This window comes from Salvelinus alpinus, chromosome 2 (assembly GCF_045679555.1).
Source record: "Salvelinus alpinus chromosome 2, SLU_Salpinus.1, whole genome shotgun sequence".
Classification (NCBI taxonomy): domain Eukaryota; kingdom Metazoa; phylum Chordata; class Actinopteri; order Salmoniformes; family Salmonidae; genus Salvelinus; species Salvelinus alpinus.
Genome location: NC_092087.1, coordinates 28,573,924 through 28,595,434, shown reverse-complemented (window position 1 = coordinate 28,595,434; position 21,511 = coordinate 28,573,924). Strand labels below are relative to the sequence as shown.

At 42.2% G+C, this 21,511-nt stretch overlaps 1 protein-coding gene across 4 annotated transcripts; it reads right to left on the bottom strand.

Annotated features, from left to right (window-relative positions):
• Window positions 1-243: 243 nt before the first annotated feature.
• Window positions 244-18,057, bottom strand: LOC139557981 (leucine-rich repeats and immunoglobulin-like domains protein 2). Of its 4 annotated transcripts, none has more exons than XM_071373355.1 (17): window positions 17,389-18,057; window positions 15,672-15,746; window positions 13,890-14,024; window positions 13,493-13,636; window positions 13,049-13,192; window positions 9,114-9,257; window positions 8,712-8,855; window positions 7,837-7,917; window positions 7,652-7,723; window positions 7,382-7,450; window positions 7,074-7,237; window positions 6,640-6,951; window positions 6,181-6,462; window positions 5,388-6,044; window positions 4,496-4,636; window positions 4,002-4,307; window positions 244-3,653 (listed from the first exon to the last, which is right to left on the bottom strand). In XM_071373355.1, the coding sequence occupies exons 1-17, from the start codon at window positions 17,571-17,573 to the stop codon at window positions 3,421-3,423; spliced, it is 3,288 nt and encodes a 1,095-aa protein (XP_071229456.1). In that variant the 5' UTR covers window positions 17,574-18,057; the 3' UTR covers window positions 244-3,420. The 4 variants fall into 4 exon arrangements, with proteins under 4 accessions (XP_071229456.1, XP_071229463.1, XP_071229466.1 ...); XM_071373362.1 differs by lacking the exon at window positions 17,389-18,057 and adding an exon at window positions 16,580-17,356; XM_071373365.1 differs by lacking the exons at window positions 15,672-15,746; window positions 17,389-18,057 and adding an exon at window positions 14,892-15,655.
• Between the last annotated feature and the right edge of the window lie 3,454 nt (window positions 18,058-21,511).

Below are 21,511 nucleotides of genomic sequence, written 5' to 3'. Positions count from 1 at the left end.
TCAATGATTAGTCAAACTCTGATACTTCTCTACATACTCTGTTCAACAGCAGCAACATATGCACCTAATGGTGTTGGTGTGGGAGGAGAAGAAGGCATACTTTTTAAGACCAAGATCCGTGAAAATACCTTTTAAAGTTGGCATGGACTCATTGCAGATGGCTTGACTATTGACAATTTTTTTCTTACTTCTTCAAAGCCTATTTCCACATAGTACATTTTAAACCACATCTGGCCAGAATGATCACATTTGTGATTGTTTTAATGACAGCTACATATCAAGAAACAAAAATGTTCTTTACAGAATATACAAGTAGTCAAGATACAAAAACACACTTGACAACAAAATGCAAAACTTTGATAACACAGAAAACAAGCAGCATTTTAAATATTGCCAGAGCCTTTCTGATGAACTTTGGTATAAAGAGAAAAAAAACAAGATAGGTAAAAAAAAGTTTGTTTTAAACACAAATGCATGTCATGTGGACATAGTTGAGCTCCCATTAGAAAAGAACAGTCACCATACAAATCCATATATACACTGAACAAAAATAACCGCAACATGTAGTGTCTTTTTTCATGGGCTGAAATAAAAGATCCCAGAAATTTCCCATATGCACAAAAAGCAAATTTCTCTCAAATTCTGTGCACAAATTTGTTTACATCCCAGTTAGTGAGCATTTATTATTTGCCAAGATAATCCATCCACTTGACAGGTGTGGCATGTCAAGAAGCAGATTAAATAGCATGATTACACAGGTGCACCTTGTGCTGGGGACAATAAAAGGCCACTAAAATGTTCAGTTGTGTCACAACACAATGCCACAGATGTCTCAATTTGAGGGAGCGTGCAATTGGCATGCCGACTGCAGGAATGTCCAACAGAGCTGTTGGCAGATAATTTAATGTTAATTTCTCAACCATAAGATGCCTCCAATGTCAATTTAGAGAATTTGGCAGTACTTTCAACCGGCCACACAACCGCAGACCACGTGTAACCACACCAGCCCAGGACCTCCACATCTGGCTGATTGGCTGGGCCTGGCTCCCCAGTGGGTGGGCCTATGCTCTCACAGGCCCACCCATAGCTGCACCCCTGCCCAGTCATGTGAAAGCCTTAAAATTAGGGCCTAGTTAACTTATTTCAATTGACTGATTTCCTTCTATGAACTGTAACCTAGTAAAATCATTGAAATTGTTGCATGTTGCTTTTATATTTTTGTTCAATATAAAATCCAACATTCAGTAGAGCAAACCCACAATGGACTCGGATTAGAGAACTGTTTCTACCGGATGCATGGAGTGCGTTAAAAAGGGGAAAAAAGTGATTAAGCTATCGGCAACAATTACTACCTTGAATTGAAATGCTTTAATTATCCAGCAGAAAATGCAATCTGTGTATTAGCTCTATTCATGCCAATATTGAATCCAGTGGCATGGGGTTGGAATGATTTATTTTGGTATACAGGGGATGACCTGGTTTATAGAACTTCAAAACCATGGACTTTTGAAAAGAAGCCACAACAAAATTCAATTGTGTACAAGAATCATGTGCAAATTTGGTAAGTCACGTACCAGAGACAAAGAACAGTTTGAGACCAACTGCAACATTGACAAAAGGAGTCCTTTTTGATCAAACTCAAAATACAAAAATGTACCAGATGCATTATCAAGCAAAGTCACACGGAATGTCTTATCAAAAAGCTACGATTTTAGCATGAATGCATTGTGTAACATAAGAAACAATCCTACATGGAGATGTATAACTGTCAACATGGTAGAGGCAGGAATAAAAGCATAGTAGTTGACATACACGTAAAAGAAACCAGCAATGAAAGTGTGCACGAGAGAGAGGAAATGCAATCATGTTTTGCTGAATCGGAAGTGCAATAATTGTGAGATTTCAAAAGGTGAAAAAGAATGACTAAAGGACAGATTCAACCAAACCAGTCAGGGCAATGTTCATGTAGTATCTTTGTTTGTATAGCCTTCACACATCTACATCTTATTCTGAAGTATCTATGTTCCATTGCCAAAATGATTGTTATTTTATTTGAGCAAAGGAAACAGGTGTGATTTAAATGAAAGACAACCCTTATTAAACAACTTGGTTTTAGCTAGATGAAATTTGTACCAACATTTTGGGCCAAATCCTGACTTGAGATCTACATGCTTTCCACAATGTTGCGGAAGTCAAGTTAGGAATCACCCTGGAGTGACTACAAACATTCTGACATACACACAAAAAAACAAATCTAACTTACTGCAGGTCAGGACAAAAATAATTCCAACTACCTTCTTAGGGTTTGAGGGATGTAGTTGTGAAAAGACAAATGTTTAAATCCATACAATACATTCTTCACAGTCCCAAGGTTAAATCTGGCCAGTATCTAGGGGTGATGAAATTGGGGGTAAAGGCATATATTATCAATTAGGAATCTAAAATGGCATACTGCATAATAAAACACACCAAGTATGAGGTAAGTGCCTGTAAAATAACCTTTTGAGAGGAAATGATGATCAGTGCATATGTGATTAGAAACCATAGGGTTACCTGATGGAGGGTTACTGAGAATGCCTGTTGAAATCCATCTGAAAGATGGCCATTAAAAAAAGGCCACCTGAACCATGATTGTCAAAATTATGTGCAATACCCAATATTTTCTTTGCTTGGATAGTGTGTTTTCATACAACAAAAAAACATGAGCAACGACTGCCTCTATTACGACTGCCTCTATTTGACCCAAGGCAAAACAATCTTAGCTTAAGAGACATAGATAATAGGTGAAAATTATATCTCACACACACATCTAGGGCCATTGTCTCTGGGTTTGCATAATAGTAGACGATTACATTCAATACAGATGGCTAGAGGGATTCATTCAGTGATCCTATAGGTATGTACCACTCACTGCTGAACAAGAAACAACTGGAGTCTCTTTGACCCCTCTAGTCCTGGACGAGAGGAAGCTATGTCCTGGACTTTTAAATTAAAATCACTAAGGTTGCTCCAACAAGACTTTACCAAGAATGTGGCATCTGCAAGCAAAAAGCACAACAACTGGGGCATCCATCAACACTGCTGCCATTCCACCTTCAGTATGTCGTGAGAGCACGTTCAAATGTCTGACATCTTAAAAAGTCAAAATGGCAGCATCCAACATGGCTCTTTGACACATACATTCATAGCTTCCTCTAGAATGAGAGGGAGGAAGGGGAGGTGGAGGGAATCAGGGGGCGTCATTCTCAAGCCCTAGATATGGTCCTTTTTCAAAATCATAGGAGCAAATAGTCTCTGCGTGACTGAAATAATCTAAATATACATGAAAGCATTTTTGGCAGAGTGGTCTTTTTGGAGGTAGTGGCTAAAGAAGACCCAGTGAGAGAGGATGGCAGTGTGTATAGGGAAGGGGGCAGAGCTTTATGTGGGGGCTTGGATGTGCTCCTGAGACGTAGTCCTATAAGAGGCACTTCTGTGGTACTGTGTGCTCTGGGGAAGGGAGAGCTCCACCTCCACACTCCTCTCCTCCCCTCCCTCAGCAACTGAAGATGCATAGGGAGTTGTGTGCAGCGTCACTGGCTGCTGTGACAGACCTGGTTGGGGCACTGTAGACAAGTCCTCCCCTTCGCCCCAAAACGACCTGGGGGGAACATCTGCAGAGACCAAACAGACATCAAATCAAAAAAATGTAATTGTATTTGTCACATGCGCCAAATACAACAGGTATAGGTAGACCTTACAGTGAAATGCTTACATTACTCAACAGAAAGGATTTGCATCCATAAAGAGGAGCTCATAGACTTGAACGTGTCGGTGCCTGAAAGTCTGCGAGCTCACGGTTTAGAATTCATGTCTGTCAGTTCGTTGTCAGTTCACAGTATGTCTGAGGTCACTGTTAGATAACAGGTCTGTGAGATCACTTTCCAAACATATCTCTGTGAGCTCACTGTTGACATGCATGCCACTAAGGTCTGTCAGACAGTCTGTAGCTGATCTCTCACCGGTGCTGTAGTGTTGTTCTGGGGGCCAGAGGGCTTTGCTCAGCCTCTTGGTGAGGAAGACTGAGGAGTTGTGGCTGGTGAGGAAGACTGAGGAGTCCTGGTTGTTGATGAGGCTCTCCAGGGCTGTGTCCTCATGCTGGCCTCGCTGCTCCCCATAGGGCTCCTTGGGAAGGTGGGACATGATGCCAGAGAGACCCTTGTCCAGGGGGTCATCCTTGGCCAGGCAGGCATAGTACTCCCGGGTCCGAGAGTACATGTTAGCGTTGTCGTAGCAGTCCGAGCAGATGACCAGCGGCCCTGCACCACCTGTTGAGGACAATCTATTTCATCAAACTCTTGCTCTATAACAAACCACACTATCTGATGGAGACATAGACCTTTCAACAAAGCCTTTCAACAAAGTGTGATGAAAAAGCCATTGTTCATCTGTGCATTTAAGAGGATACATACAAGAGATTAATACGGTGTTTGTTGGTTCTCATAACTAAACCGACCTGTCGACACCCCAGCCAGTCCCTCGCAGGACTGCCCAGGATGGAAGCTGCTTTGTCCCGTGAACAGAGAGCCCACACGGCAGTGCAGCATCCCGTTGGCCTCGGTGTCCACCTCGCTGCCTGTGTCACTGTAGCACACACCTGGACAACACACAAACAGGATGGTGACTCACTCAATAGTTGACCCATCATTTAAAATTCAGAACAAGTTCAAGTTAGTTGGGAACAGATCTATGAACTGATATATATAAACAATAATTGACATCAATCCATTAATTTCCAGCCATTACATTAAATACTTGCTAAAAAGAAGAATGCTCAATATATGAGTCATTGAACAAGTCAGCCTTGTGCAGACTCTGCCACGAGGAAACAGAATCAATAGATAATCTTTTCTGTCCATCGGTGGTTCGCTTTTGGAGTCAGGTCCAGGAATAGTTGTAACGTCATAATGTCAGAGTTCAGATGGACCTGCAAACTGTATTGTTAGGGGATCTGAAAAACCACGATCAGTCAATGGGAAATATCGTTATACTCTTGGGTAAAGTATTGATTTTTAGGGCAATATTGGTAGAAAGAGGAAATTAGGAATACATGCATATTTAACTACATTAAGTAATGTCCGTTAGTTTACTCCAATCAGGGTAGGGATGGTAGGGTTGGGCGAAGAAAAAAAAAAGTCTATTATTTTTTAATCATCACAAAAATAAAGGGTGATTAGAAATGATGCAAACAATTAAATTGATAACCCAAAATCCATCTGCAATATTAAAGCTGATCTGCCCCCTAAAAAAAAATATCAGAATAACAGTCGGACTGAGTACAAAAACAGATGGGCCTCAGATGAAGGAGACAGATGGTGAATCTGGGAAGTAAGTATAGTTAAAGTTACCGTCAGTTCCCTTGTGGACGTAGCCAGTTCCCTTGTGGACGTAGCCAGTTCCCTTGTGGACGTAGCCAGTTCCCTTGTGGACGTAGCCGTTGGACAGTGGTGGCATGAGCTGCTGGTGGCTCCCTGCTTCAGAGTTGCTGTATCCCTCCTGAGGCTCAGACAGCGTTCCCTGAGAGGACAGGTAGCTGGGGATGTCTACCGGCAGGTTCATCTCATCTGAGTTGGTGATGCTGTAGTCCTCGCTCTTCCTTCGCATGTGGTAGATGACGATGACCCAGACTAGCGAGGTTCCCACCACGCAGCAGACCACCACGATCACAACGATGCCCACCGTGTTCCAGCTATCCTGGTCGTAGCCGCCCGCAGTGTCACAGTTGGGAGAGGGTAACACGCTGAGGTAGATGTGGCCGCGCTCCGTGCCCAGCGTGTTGGACATGATGCACGTGTACTTCCCTGTGTCCGCCGACCCCGCGTCCACGATGATGAGGAGCTGGTTGGCGGCGGCGAAGAAGTGTCGCTCGGTGAGGACCAGGGGCCCGTCATCCTTGGTCCAGTTGAGGCGGGGTGCTGGGCTTCCGCCTGCGATACACTGGAGCACTGCCGTCTCCCCACGAGCTACCGCCCTGTCCTTCAGGGGACGCATGAAGGACGGAGTTTCTGGGAGGAGAGAGATTTACATTTAACATACAGTAGTTCACATTCAATGATCATTTATCAAATTATAAACAGATGTGATTCATAAAGAAACTCTAAGGTCAGTAAACTATGCCGGGCAGGTAAGAATGAAGCTCACCTAGCACAGTGAGTGTAGCGTTGGCAGACAGGCTCCCTGCAGCGTTCTGGGCTGTGCAGCTGTACACCCCCATATCCTCCGTCTTTACATTGGCAATGAAGAAGATGTCATCGTCTGGCATGACGTGCATCCTTCTCTCCCGGGCAGCAGGGAAGTCTGTGCCCCCGTCTTTCTGCCAGGCGATCTGGGGGGATGGGTGACCCTCGGCAGCACACTCCAGCCTGGCCATGGTGCCCGTGCGGATGGTCAGGTCCATCGGAGTCTTCAGAAAGGACGGCAGCTCTGAGGGAGAGGGAAAACGAGAAAAAAAAGAAGTTAAGAAACGGATGAAGACAGCTTTCAATAGATGTCTATCGAAACAACCATGCAAGCTCGAACGTCAACAGCTAAATACCAAGGAACAAGTCAGATATTAGTCAGTAAAAACTCTTTAGGAGAGAAAACCAAAAGTCTATTCACCATTGACTGTGAGCTTGGCCCTGTTGGAGTAGTTAGAGCCAAAGTGGTTCGAGACAACACACTGGTAGCGTCCCTCGTCTGTGAAGTTGACGTTGAGGAGATGCAGCACGGTGGTGTAGAACAGCTTTCCCTCCTGGTAGCGGGCGTAATTCTGCACCTCTGCATCGTACAGCACCTCCCCGTCCTTCCTCCAGGCCGTGGCCATGGGGGAGTCACTGCTGCTTGAAGCCAGGCAGCTCAGAGTCACATTGGTCCCACGCAGGGCGGTGGCGGTCTCAGGGTGGTCAGTGATCCGGGGCTTTGGGAAGTCATCTGTGGGAAAGAGTGGACAGAGGGGGCCATGATATTAAATAAATAAGTTATGGGATAATTGTCCCAGTACGTGAGATCTGGTCCAGACTAGATAAAGCAGGGTAGGTAGCTAGGTGACTGACCACAGACCAGCTCCTCCAGGCTGACAGACAGGACGTTACGGCCCAGCAGGCTGGCAGGGTGAGCACACATAGCGGAGACAGACTGCAGGAAGCGGTTGTCAGTCAACCATGGGCCCAGCCATTGCAGTTGGCAGTCACACAGCAGGCTGCTAGTGTTCAGAAAACTGAGGACAGGACACACAGTCATAATATCACATTATTCCATCATTCTTGAATTTGTGAATGTATTCTATACAGAAAATATTATTGTAAAATCTGCCACAAGGACTCCCAAGACACCACCTCAGAAATTAGTACTTCTTACTCACAACACTTTTAAGTTCATGTGAGACAACGAATCAGGGTGGATGGACATGATCCCATTCTTGCTCAGGTCCCTGTTGGTGAAAATAAATATGAATGAAGTGCTTCGCTAGCACCATGACACTATCAAAGTGGCATCTTATGATACTAGCACAATAAAACAGATGCACTGGGGTAATCAGAAACATCTATCTCGGTCTTGAAGTGATAGCTGCTGAATCGTCTTAATGGAGACCAACCATCCCTCAGAGTGGCTTGGCTATGGCGGTACTTACAAGTGCTCTAGTTCCTCCAGACTCTCAAAGGCTTCCTTTGTGATAGATTTAATCTTGTTCCGCTGTAGAATCCTGGGGAATAAACAGATTAAATATGCCAACAAATATTCTGCCAATATCAGTATCCATAGCAACAAAAGTAATATATTATGCAGATGCAGCACGGTGGTGTAGAACAGCCTTACAATGTGTTCAGCTTCTTCATTCCAACAAACACACCAATGGAATCCTCAATGGCCCAAGAGATCTCATTATTCCGTATGTCTCTGAAACGCAAACAGAAATATGTAAGATTTTTTTTTATTTTCCCCAGAATAAGAAGCACAAAGATCACCCTGATCTGCATTGCTTGGTGACGACACAGTACAAGACAGATAGAAGTTCATTTCTGCTCCGGGTGTCCAAACCAATTTGATTCATTTGGCAAATGTGAAGTGGCATACTTTCCAGAGTGTCATAGCTCAGTGCTCCTGCAGTTCTGATGAGGGGATTAATTGGCTGTGTTTAGCATTGAACGGTTCATGTGTCCTTCTAAACCCACAGAGGGCTTGTGTTCACAGGACAGGTCATGGGCGCTTTTTCTCCTTGCTCATGCCTTGGTGGATCTCAAAGGGCCTTAACTCTCTAATTCCCCCTGCTACGGACAGCCCAGGGATGTGTGCTGACCCAGAGCCCTGACCTCCCTCTTTATGCAGCTCAATGCCTTCTTGGAACTCAGCATGTCAATGAATGTGTTAGTTCCCCCTCCTCCACTTCCCAGAGGGATTTTGGATGAAAAGGTAGTATTTTGTTAATTGAGCCTTTCTGGTATTCTTCATGCCTCAGAGGTCTTAAAAGCTAAATTATGCGAATGAGGGGTTCTATACTACATGTAAAGACAAAGACATGACGACGAGAACATAAACGTTCTACTTACTATACTGCAGTTTAGTGGTCTACCATACAACAGTCTAATAGAGTACCAGTACACTAGGGTACTACTAATTCAACAAAACGAAGACAGGACCAATCTGATATATTAAAAAACAAAGGTTTTTATAGAGTGGTGCGAGGTTCTTACAGTGAGCGCAGATTGGCCAGACTGCTGAAGACTCCCTCTCCCAGGTGGCTGATGGTATTCTCTCCTAGGTTCAGGTTCTCCAGAAGGCCCAGTCCAATGAACGCGGTCTCCTCCAACCGGGTGAGGTGGTTGAAGGACAGATCTCTAAGGAGGACATCCCCAGAAGACAAGCTTGGACAATAGTCTTCGGCAATCATACTGTACTAAAACATCTTGGCCCCTTAAGAATGAGCTGAAATCCATGTGTTAACATCAACATAAATGATCTGCAATACACCCTCCCCAAGTCCCAAATAGATACTGGTCTTTCAGCTTCATAAAGGGGTAACAATAAACCCTAACGCACTCCCGTCTCAAACAGTGGGAGAAAAGTGGGGTTGGGGTTAGAAAGAGAACACTCACAGCTCCTCCAGCTTTTGGCAGAACTCCCAGGCGTCTGGTCGGATGATGCTGATGGTGTTCTGGTTGACCCGCAGAACATGCAGCATGTGCAGGCCATACAGCCAGCCTTTGTTGACCTCCGTCAAATTGTTGTGCTCCAGCTCTCTTAGAAAACATACAATTATTTTTTGCCCAATAGAAATTACTGGTAAATAATATAGTGTCATTTTGGAGTCACTTTTACATTAATGTGGATACTACCATGATTACGGTTAGTCCTGAATGAATCGGGAATAATGTGTGAGAAAGTTACAGATCACAAATATCATACCCCCAAGACATGCTAACCGCTCACCTTTACAATAACAGGCGAAGTTAGTATTTTTGTTTTTGGGGGGGGGGGGTGAAATTTGTGCATCTAACTTTCTCATTCATCATTATTTACGATTCATTCAGGACTATCCGTAATCATTGTAGCATCCACATTAATTTAGAAGTGTTTAGAAACAGATTATATTGTTATTAAGAAAATGAAACAATACATTGTTTACCATTCATTTCTACTGGACACAAAATAATCTGAAACACAACCAAAACAAACAGCAAATGCATCCAACAATCATTACGTTCTAGGAATATGGGACCAAATACGAAACTTCAAACTACTTTAATAGACATAAGTTAATTTGTTCCAATACTTGTGGTCCCTTAAATGGGAGGACTATGTATAAAATGTGCTGTAATTTCTAAACTGTTCACCCGATATGGATGAAAATACCCTAAAATTAAACCTGACCGTCTGCACTTTAACCTCAGTCATTGTATCAAAGTGCTGGAGTCAAAACAACAAATGTGTCACTGTCCCAATACTTTGAGCTCACTAGGGTTGGACGATGTCTGGAATGGTCCCATCCAAACATCTTTGATATACGATTGTATCGTCAATTTTTTTTTTTTACCCGGGGGTGGGGGTGCATCGTTGTGTTGCCTAGCAACACAGTAACCAATCTGTAATGCAGCCTGTGTCAAGCATAAACCTCTGCTCATTAGACTACATTGTGGAAATCATCTTACCAATAGTGTATTTTCTTGTGTGCAAATAATTAAATAAATAAACCAATCAATATGGTGATATGTGGTACCGATAACTTTGAATGGTGATTTGGAACCAAACGTTGTAGGCCTACAGTGTGATACGAGACCCCTTTCATTGGTGATTTCGGACAATTTCAACTGAGATCGAGTACGCTTGTTCACCATAGCAGACGTCGCTGGAAAGTCTTCTTGGGAGAGCTAAGCAAACAGTCACTCAGTGAGCAATAGCAGGCCAGCACAGGAGGAGATGATGACACACTGGCATGGTGGAGGGGGAAAAAGGGTTGATTTCCACTCTTGGACAACGTCGCCCTCAAATACCTCCATCTGTGCAAAAAAGCGTTCCGTCTTAACGTGTTTTCAGTAGGCCCATAGCATGTAATATTGTTACTCAAGTCCAGAATCTATTAAAGCCAGAAAAAGTGAACAGGCTTGTTTTCCTTGCCAGAAACCTTTAGAAAGGTTACCATATAATGAAAAGAAAAACAGTCTGGATGGTTATTCATTGCACTTTTTAATTTGTTTAATTTCCAAAGCCTGTATCCACAGACGCCTCTTATTTTAAATAAATGTAGCCTAGGTTAGAATATCTGTTGTATGCCTTACACTTTTTTGCACTGTAATTTGTGGTTAATTTAGAACTTATTTTATTTACTTTATTTATTGTCATTTGTAGCCCATCCAAATGTGGGTTATTCTTTTTATAAGCGGCATTTATTTATTGTTCCTGCTTATCGAAAGCACTGCTGTGGGAGCTTATGTAATGAGCACCGGTGATCAGCTCACTGGTCACCATAGCAACACCCACCCGTAGCACGCGCTTCAGCAGGTATATTTCACTGGTCATCCCCAAAGCCAACACTTCCTTTGACCGCCTTTCCTTCCAGTTCTCTGCTGCCAATGACTGGAACAAATTGCAAAAATCACTGAAGCCTTATATCTCCCTCTCTAACTTTAAGCATCAGCTGTCAGAGCAGCTTACCGATCGATCACTGTACCTGTACACAGCCAATCTGTAAATAGCACACCCAACTACCTCATCCCCATATTGTTACTTATCCTCTTGCACCCCAGTACATCATCATCTGCACAGCTACTACTCCAGTATTAATGCTAAATTGTAATTATTTTACCTCCATGGCCTATTTATTGCCTTACCTCCCTACATTTGCACACACTTTACATAGACTTTATATTGTGTTATTGACTGTACATTTGTTTATGTGTAACTCTGTGTTGATGTTTTTGTCACACTGCTTTGCTTTATCTTGGCTAGGTCGCAGTTGTACTTGTTGCAACTGGCCTACCTGGTTAAATAAAGGTGAAAAAAATAAAATAATGAAATGCCCATTGCTCAATTCAAGGATATGAATAAACACTTCAGTGCTTGAGGCGTCACTACAGACACCCTGGTTCAATTCCAGGCTGTATCACAACCGTCCGTGATTGGGAGTCCCATAGGGTGGCGCACAATTGGCCCAGCATCGTCCAGGTTTGGCCAGTGTAGGCCGTCATTGTAAATAAGAATTTGTTCTTAACTGACTTGCCTAGTTATATAAATAAAAAAGGCTACATTTAAAAATATATATATCCCACAATAATATAAATATCTGTTTAGAAGTTTAACGTGTACAAGTTACATTTACTGCACATTTTATTGAATTACATTTTTTATTTAGTGTAGGCCTATATTATTGGCTGTTTGGTTTGCAAGGATTTTCCGGCGGCACACAATTTATTTTTCCTAAAGCTTTGGTCAGGTGGAGGCCAGAAACTTATAAGGTTTGTTTAAACTTCCCATTCGATTATTCTATCTTGCAATTATTGGTTCTCTCCCTCATTATTACCATATCATGTTGATATTTAGGCTATTCACAAACATTTCTGAGATAGAACTCTTTTACTGGGCTCCTAGATTCATTTGAAAGTAGATCATGAAATATATGCTTAGACCAACAAGTCATATTCAAATAAAATCGAGATTGGGAGAAAAAAAGGGAAATTAAGCTCATAAAACAAGCCAGACAAAAGGCGTGTCTGCGGTAAAAGGCCCATGATCATCCGACATTGGCAAGGTGAGCGAGATAAATGTTCTGACATTTTGCACAGCTTTTGACACTCTCCACTCCGTCTACAATATACATACATTGTAGGCCTACTCTTGCATTATGTTAAATAGTAGGCTAAGACTACCTACATATTTATTGAAAAAGGCTTATGGCAAATAGGAATAAGTAGGTCATTTGGCTGCGAGCTGCACTGTTGTGCGCTGCCCGACTGCGGCGGTGCCAGACATGTTCAAATATGTAAAAAAAAGTTTTAATATATAAAAACTATCGTCTGTCACATCACGTTTTCGTCGACAACGTCTGTCAAACATAGTTGATTTCCGATTGTATCGTAATATAACCCAACCCTTAGAGCTCACCATCTCATCGGTGTCATTTCCAATTGGAGCAAATTAAGCATAGTGGGCAGAACAAGCAAGGAGGTGGGCATAACCAAGTACAATCTAGCGAGAAACTATTGGCGTTTGTAACACTCCTAAACAATGCTATTTTTTTTTTTTACTTTGGCAAAGGGTCAAGTCCACTAAACTTAGTGCACTCTGTTTGTAACAGATTGGAGTTTTGGGAAAGAAAACTGAATTGGGAGCAAACGTTTCAAAATGAGAAAATTTGCAGAATGTTGGCCAAGTATTATCTAGCTCCATATTCATATTCACTGGACTTTCTCTTATCACCATATTTGATGAACAGATGCTTCAGATTTATACATCCTGTGAGACATCTGGCTCCTCCTATCTGTGCAAATACTGTACTGATCTTTCTTATAAAAGACTAAAAGGCAGAAGAACTCACAGCTCCTCCATGTTGTTGAGCCCAAAGAAAGCGCCATCCATCAGCTTTGTGATGCCATTCCGCTGCATCTTCAGTGATTTCAGTAAGTCCATCCCTTTGAAGGTCAGGCTGTCCACCATCTTGATCTTGTTGCGCTTTAATTCCCTAGGGAAGAGTCAGAATCAGGCAGTTTAGAATAAGTTGTTTCAACTACTATAAAACAGTACTACATACTGAATCTGTGAAATCTAAAAATTCACAATCACGAATGCAAATTGTTTAAAGAAAATATATTTAACTAAGGATAGTCCCTCATGCAAAAGTATTGAACACATTCAAAAGCTTAACATATGTCGACTAAATCATGTAAGAAACCAACCATCTAGCGAGGGTCTGGTAATTAGGTTTGCACACTGCTCATCATTGCTATGGAAATAGTTTGACTGAAGCAGAACATTGACTTACAGGAACTGCAGCTGGGGAAGCCTGAACACTTTGTATGGTAGCAGTGTTATTCTGTTCCTGTTCAGCTTCAGAACCAGCAGGGAGCTGGAGATGTTGTCAAAGCAGCCAGGTTCAAGGACACTGATCTTGTTATTGCTTAAATTCCTGGGAGATAGAGATGCAGAAACATTCAATCAGGAAGGGCGATCAGTTTACTTTTACATTACACCTGCATGTATACATTCCAAACACTTTAAGTTCTTTATTTTGGATTAAGAAGTCACATTAATACAACATTAATAAGCCAATAACAAGTAAAGTAGAACACACCCTTTTGGTTGTAGCTGAAACAATCATCTCCTCCCTCCTTAGAAGTTGTCTACTATAGTTGGAAAACAATGCCACAGGCAGGACTCACAAGTATTTCAGCTGCATGGGTGGGAAGGCTCCAGCCTTGATCTCTGAGATGGAGTTAGATGACAGGTCAAGTGTCTCCAAGGAGATGTATGGATGCAGCTGATGCATCCACAGCTCCGAGATCCGGTTGTGGACCCTGTGCACAATGAGCAGTAATGTACATAATAATCAACATTAATCTACATAAATATACCATCAATGTGTATTTATGCCCAAATCATGGCATAAGAATGCAGGGTAGGACAGAAGTTACCCGGCCGGTGATTCCTTTCTTCCGAAACTTCCCCTATTGTATAGTGATGGTAAGTTCAGCTCTTTTTACTGACTTATCTTTTCAACTCATTCAGTCAAAATAACAAATCTTTCAACTCATTTCATTCATTGGAGTCAGTCATGCCCATAGCATGCGAACAATGAACTGACAACTTGAAAATCGTGTCATGATTCTACAAGCCTCTCGTTCACCATAGGGGGCTTATTGCAGCTGTTATTCGTGACAGACGTGTAAAACGTGTGCTTTAAACAACGTACATTTGTTGATAGGCATGCAAACACATAAGATTATTCCTCGATACATTAGAAACGAGGTCGAGACCAGTTGTGATCGCAACTGGACTAGGTTGTGAACGACTCTTGGCGGAATGCATTGCTTGACTGAGATGAGGGTGATAAGAACAATGTCGTTGGCGAACTGCAGCCCTCCAAATAATTCTGTCCAAAGTTTGTTGAGCAGAGGCTGTGTATGTTTTGGTTCTACAAAGCTGTGTCCATAACCGTCAATTAATTGCATTCATTCTTGCACCATGCGATTAATTGTCAGTTCTAAACATGCATTTTTCTTCTCTATGCTCATGATCTACACTGAACAAAAATATAAATGCAACATGCAATCATTTCACAGTTCATATAAGGAAATCAGTCAATTTAAATGAATGTATTAGGCCCTAATCTATGGATTTCACATGACTGGGCAGGGGCGCAGGCATTGGTGGGCCTGGCTCACCAATCAGAACGAGCTTCTCTCCACAAAGGCGCTTTATTACAGACAGAAATATTCCTCAGTTTCATCAGCTGCCCGGTCTTAGACGATCCCGTAGGTGAAGAAGCTGGATGTGGAGGTCCTGGGCTGGCGTGGTAACACGTGGTCTGCGGTTGTGAGGCCGGTTGGACGTAGTGCCAGATTCTCTAAAACAATGTTGGAGGTGGCTTATGGTAGAGAAATAAATATTAAATTATCTGGCAACAGCTCTAGTGGACATTCCTGCAGTTAGCATGCCAATTGCACACTCCCTCAAAATTTGAGACATCTGTGGCATTGTGTTGTTTGACAAAACTGCACACTGTCCCCTGCACAAGGTGCACCTGTGTAATGATCATGCTGTCTAATCAGCTTCTTGATATGCCACACCTGTCAGGTGGGTGGATTATCTTGGCAAAGGAGAAATGCTCACCAACAGGGATGTAAACAAATGTGTGCACCAAATTTTGGAGAAATAAGCTTTTGTGCGTATGAAATATAAGACCCCAGAAATGATTCAGTTTATGAAAAATGGGACCAACACTTTACATGTTTCGTTTATATTTTTGTTCAGTATATCTTCCTTCGAGCATATGGCAGACAGTTGGTGGTCAAAACAAGTCTCTGGAGCCGCTGAGCCGGAGAAGCGTGTATTAATCCTGCTGTAGGACTCATTGTGGCCAGCACTCGCAGGTCAAACAAACTATGGCACGCATACTACGACAGAACACCTTACAGAGAGGAGGAGAAAAATGTTTGACTTACAATGAGAGTGTTGTGATGTTTGGGGTAACTTCTCCAAGGTATGGAACAGTTGTCAGATCATTATGATTCATAGTGCTGAAAAAGATTCCATTAGTTATTACAGAGAATTCCAGACACCTTTCAGTGGACCTTGCAGCTGCTTTGGCATCTTTACAAGAAAAACTAAAATGATCACATCCAGATCAGTGGCGGTAAGTGCCTGTCATTCATATTCCATTCACCCAGCTCAATGTAACATCAATAGAATTAGGCTACTTCATGACACTCAATTTCACAACACTCATCATGAGGTTGCTACAACCTAGTCTACGAATTAAAGTTTACAACGTAGGTGCACAGGTCGAGAGAGAAATTACTAATCCAGGACAGAGTGACACATTCAATACCGCCTATGCACACACTTGCATGCATCTAGTTGATCTAGGGTATAATTATTAGTTCAAACAGTTAAAGAGTTTCTATTGGACAAATTCAGGTATGTTTATCCCCGTTTGATTCTGTTTGCTTCCGTTTAAGAAACATTTTTCAAGAGAATCTGCGTAATGAATACCTGAATACATTGATCACACAAACACAGTTCACTTTCATAGCAGCCACATACAAACAGCATGATCACTTTGCTAGTTGTATAATTCATTCGACATCTACATGCTCTCCTCCTCTCACCATTTCCTTTCGCTTGTGGACTTCAGTTCACAGCACAGCTTTCCAAGCCAAAACGTCATACCCTAACTGCTAAACACAGTCTACATTATCATATTAGCTAACGTCATAACCAACATAACTACTAGAACTAATGTTTTAGTAAACCCGTTACAATCATGCAGTACAGTTTACAACAGCAAGCAGTTTTGCAGTTTATACCTGCGGGCCCCAGTGGCAATACATTTATAAAACCAAAAGATTACCTTGACTTGGAAGAGTTCCAGTGTTGGATAGCCTTGGCCAGCTAGCTAACATAACACCCCTCTCTGTTTGAGTAGGCTAAACGAGCTAGCTGCTTTCGCTAACTAAGTGAAAGTTAAGCAAATACAAAATATAGCTAGTGCTCTCTCCCTCTTGCTTCTTCATTTTTTTATCAATTAATTTGTTCCAAACTGTTCAACTATTGTCTCTCTGAGTCAACTAACTTACTCACCACATTTTATGCACTGCAGTGCTACTAGCTAACTTTAGCTTATGCTTTCAGTACTAGATTCAATATCTTATCCTTTGAGAGGACAACATGTCAGTTCATGCTACAAGAGCTCTGATAGGTTCGAGCCGGACGTCATCATAGTTACTGTATAAGCCTTTGAAAGGGAGTATGAACCATGAGCCTCACGTTTTGTATTGAAGTCAATGTACCCAGAGGAGAAAGGAAACTAGCGGTCCACCGCATACACCATGGTGCTATCCCAGAGATTGCGGTTGAGGTTACTGTAGCGCGTCATTGCAAAACAGTGTGTTTTAAATCAATTATTTGGTGACATTCATATATTTTGTATCGTTTTCTGTTTCACTGTTTTTATTTTTCTGAAATTCACTGAGGATGGTCCTCCCCTTACTCCTCTGAGGAGCCTCCACTGATCCACATATATATCTAGCTAAAGCACTTGACATAACGTTAGACCTCGCTAGCAAACTACCATGGCCAGGTAGCTTGAGGAGCCACTGCAGCTTGTAAACAAAGGTGCTAGCTTGTTACCGATAGGCTAGCTAATATTGGGCTACTTACAGATGAGTTATCCCATGAGGTGGATCCAGGGGGGCCGCTGACAACCTTTTCCTATTGCAATCCAGGATTTGGATTTCGTCTGACCCCCTTGGACAAGAGCATGGAGCAGGGCAGGAATCCAGTGCCCAGCAGGCACTCAAACACAACAACAAGAGGGCCGGGGGGATGGGCCAGCCTTCCGCCATTTTAAAAGTCTAACTATCAATACGAGGCTAGTTAGCTTCTGACAATTATAAAATGTCTAACCGACAACACCAACCGATTCATATAACTTCATATTAATAAAATAAACCCCCTCTTTCACATGAGTCGAATAACATTGCGAAAGATTTTCTTCCAACTTGCCCATGGCAGCCCAGCTCAGATTTTTCCTCCTTTCCCTTAGAATTTTCTTCCGCTTCCAATCTCATCACAAATCCCAAGATAAGTGGCTAGCAGCTAGCATTCTTAAAGTAAACCTGAATGTCGATGTTTCCACGGACCAAGTTCATTTGACTTCATATCAAACAGATGTGGATCGTGCAAAGTGTTCTGACTAAACATATTAATTATCTAGCTACCAAAGTATGATTATCGCGAATTATGTTTCGAAGGAACAACAATAGCGATAAAATATAGTGAATCCTGCCTCTTTAGAGCATGTTTACAGCTGTCCTATTGGTCAGTATGCATGCTTCTCAATTATTTTCTCTTAACTGATTCGATTTTCAATAATAAATAGCTAGGTACTGGTTGAGAGAACGTCAAAAGCTCTAATTTTATAAAGAGCTCATGTCATGCACACATTTGTTTTTGATGTTTTACAAAAGTAGAAGTTGTAGAGCAGTCTGGGCTGGGCTATATTATTATCCCGATAATAAGGCAAACTCATGCGGCCTGGCCCCGGGCCACATTCAGTTGCAAAACGTTCTCGAACGTTGCAGATAGAAAACCATGAATAGAGCCGCAGTGATTCTTTATTCGCAATGTGGTTTCACAGCATGTAGTATTATTCTGTATGTAAATTCGAGACACCAAATTTAGAGTATGTTACCTTTTGTATGGTATGTATTTCACATTTTAGTCATTTGGCAGATGCTCTTATCCAGAGCGAGTGTATACATTTGTGTCAATTTCTTATATTTTAGTATTTGCAATTCGTTAAACAGCTTACGAATTGCAATACGGACAATATGTTAAGAATTTGTTGTGGCTAACATTAGCTAGCTCTAGGGGTTATCAGAGGGTTAGGGTTAGCTAACATGCTAAGTAGTTGCAAAGTTGCTAATTAGCATGACATTTGAACATGCAACCTTTGGGTTACTAGACAGGTATTATAGACCCACCTACATACCTTTCATGTTTGCCTTAATAAGTAACCTATCTTATGTAACCATAACATACTCATTTGAGTGTCCTGGATTTGCGTGTGCTATGTTACAGTGGGGCAAAAACATATTTAGTCAGCCACCAATTGTGCAAGTTCTCCCACTTAAAAAGATGAGAGAGGCCTGTAATGCCTGTAATTTTCATCATAGGTACACTTCAACTATGACAGACAAAATGAGGGAAAAAATCCTGAAAATCACATTGTAGGATTTTTTATGAATTTATTTGCAAATTATGGTGGAAAATAAGTATTTGGTCACCTACAAACAAGCAAGATTTCTGGCTCTCACAGACCTGTAACTTCTTCTTTAAGAGGCTCCTCTGTCCACTCGTTACCTGTATTAATGGCACCTGTCCACAACCTCAAACAATCACACTCCAAACTCCACTATGGCCAGACCAAAGAGCTGTCAAAGGACACCAGAAACAAAATTGTAGACCTGCACCAGGCTGGGAAGACTGAATCTGCAATAGGTAAGCAGCTTGGTTTGAAGAAATCAACTGTGGGAGCAATTATTAGGAAATGGAAGACATACAAGACCACTGATAATCTCCCTCGATCTGGGGCTCCACGCAAGATCTCACCCCGTGGGGTCAAAATGATCACAAGAACGGTGAGCAAAAATCCCAGAACCACACGGGGAGACCTAGTGAATGACCTGCAGAGAGCTGGGACCAAAGTAACAAAGCCTACCATCAGTAACACACTACGCCGCCAGGGACTCAAATCCTGCAGTGCCAGACGTGTCCCCCTGCTTAAGCCAGTACATGTCCAGGCCCATCTGAAGTTTGCTAGAGAGCATTTGGATGATCCAGAAGAAGATTGGGAGAATGTCAGATGAAACCAAAATATAACTTTTTGGTAAAAACTCAACTCGTCGTGTTTGGACGACAAAGAATGCTGAGTTGCATCCAAAGAACACCATACCTACTGTGAAGCATGGGGGTGGAAACATCATGCTTTGGGGCTGTTCTTCTGCAAAGGGACCAGGACGACTGATCCATGTAAAGGAAAGAATGAATGGGGCCATGTATCGTGAGATTTTGAGTGAAAACCTCCTTCCATCAGCAAGGGCATTGAAGATGAAACGTGGCTGGGTCTTTCAGCATGACAATGATCCCAAACACACCGCCCGGGCAACGAAGGAGTGGCTTCGTAAGAAGCATTTCAAGGTCCTGGAGTGGCCTAGCCAGTCTCCAGATCTCAACCCCATAGAAAATCTTTGGTGGGAGTTGAAAGTCCGTGTTGCCCAGCAACAGCCCCAAAACATCACTGCTCTAGAGGAGATCTGCATGGAGGAATGGGCCAAAATACCAGCAACAGTGTGTGAAAACCTTGTGAAGACTTACAGAAAACGTTTGACCTCTGTCATTGCCAACAAAGGGTATATAACAAAGTATTGAGATAAACTTTTGTTATTGACCAAATACTTATTTTCCACCATCATTTGCAAATAAATTCATAAAAGATCCTACAATGTGATTTTCTGGATTTTTTTCCCTCATTTTGCCTGTCATAGTTGAAGTGTACCTATGATGAAAATTACAGGCATTACAGGCCTCTCTCATCTTTTTAAGTGGGAGAACTTGCACAATTGGTGGCTGACTAAATACTTTTTTGCCCCACTGTACGTCTAGTCTATGAGACCAGTCTGTTATTCTACATGTCAGAGAGGGATGTTTGTGTAAAGGACATCACGCTGCTTTGCTTAGCAAGTAACACTTCCTCCCGATTCGGCCCATACCTGGCATGAACTCGGGACATCTTAACCAATCCGCAACCTCAAAAGCTAGCTAATGAGGCAATTCAAGCGGGAGAGGAATACGTTTCACACATCCCCATGTGCTACTACATTCACCCCACAAACTTACTCAACAGTGACCCCAGCGTTGAGCTGAGAGCAACTGTAGATACAGGTCACGGTACCACTGTAAAGGATGGCATGCTGCTTGCTTAGCAAGTACCACTTCCTCCCGATGCAGCCCATACCTGGCACGAACTCGGGACCTCTGCCTCATAAACACACTTGACCGCAGTCCTCAAGCGTCTTAGCCGATCACGTCATCTTAAAAGCTACCTAATGAGGCAATACAAGAGGGACACTTAAGGCTGAGGATATAGTTTCACACTGTATCTCAGTGCTAGAGGCGTCACTACAGACCCTGGTTTAATTCCAGGCTGTATCACAACCGGCCGTGGTTGGGATTCCCATAGGGCGGCACACAATTGGCCCAACGTCGTCCAGGTTTGGCCAGGTGTAGGCCGTCATTGTAAATAATAATTTGTTCTTAACTGACTTGCCTAGTTAAATAAAGGTTATAAAAATAAAAAATAAATTGAAATGTGCTACATTTGTTCTATAGCACACTTTTTATCCAAAACCTTAACTCCAGCTGAACATGCCCCGAGTTCCAAAAGCATCATAAAGGGATACTTCCCCCAAATTTCCAAATTACATAGGGCGATTTCAGAATAACTTTTTGCATTCCTGTCTTTTGTAACCTCTTTCGACATCTATCTCACATACATATTAGCCAACACATGATACATTTCTGAAATCCTCATGATGTTTCCTACTCACACACACAACAGTTTTTGTTTGTATAACATATTCACAGGAGGCATGACACATCAATTTGTGTACACTGAGTCAAAACCATATTTTCACTTCGCATTTGGTAGACTGGGACAGCAGGTTAGATAAACTTGGACACCATTATTATAGTCCTAATTGTACCCCAGGGACAATTCAAT

What these genes read in the sequence shown, in the direction of transcription:
- LOC139557981 (XM_071373355.1), bottom strand. Translation starts at nt 17,573, where the DNA reads ATGGCGGAAGGCTGGCCCATCCCCCCGGCCCTCTTGTTGTTGTGTTTG. An exon ending in TGCCAAAAGCTGGAGGAGCT is followed by an intron (nt 8,856 to 9,113) that starts GTGAGTGTTCTC and finishes TGTCCTCCTTAG; the next exon opens with AGATCTGTCCTTCAACCACC. An exon ending in CTGGAGGAACTAGAGCACTT is followed by an intron (nt 7,451 to 7,651) that starts GTAAGTACCGCC and finishes TTTCACCAACAG; the next exon opens with GGACCTGAGCAAGAATGGGA.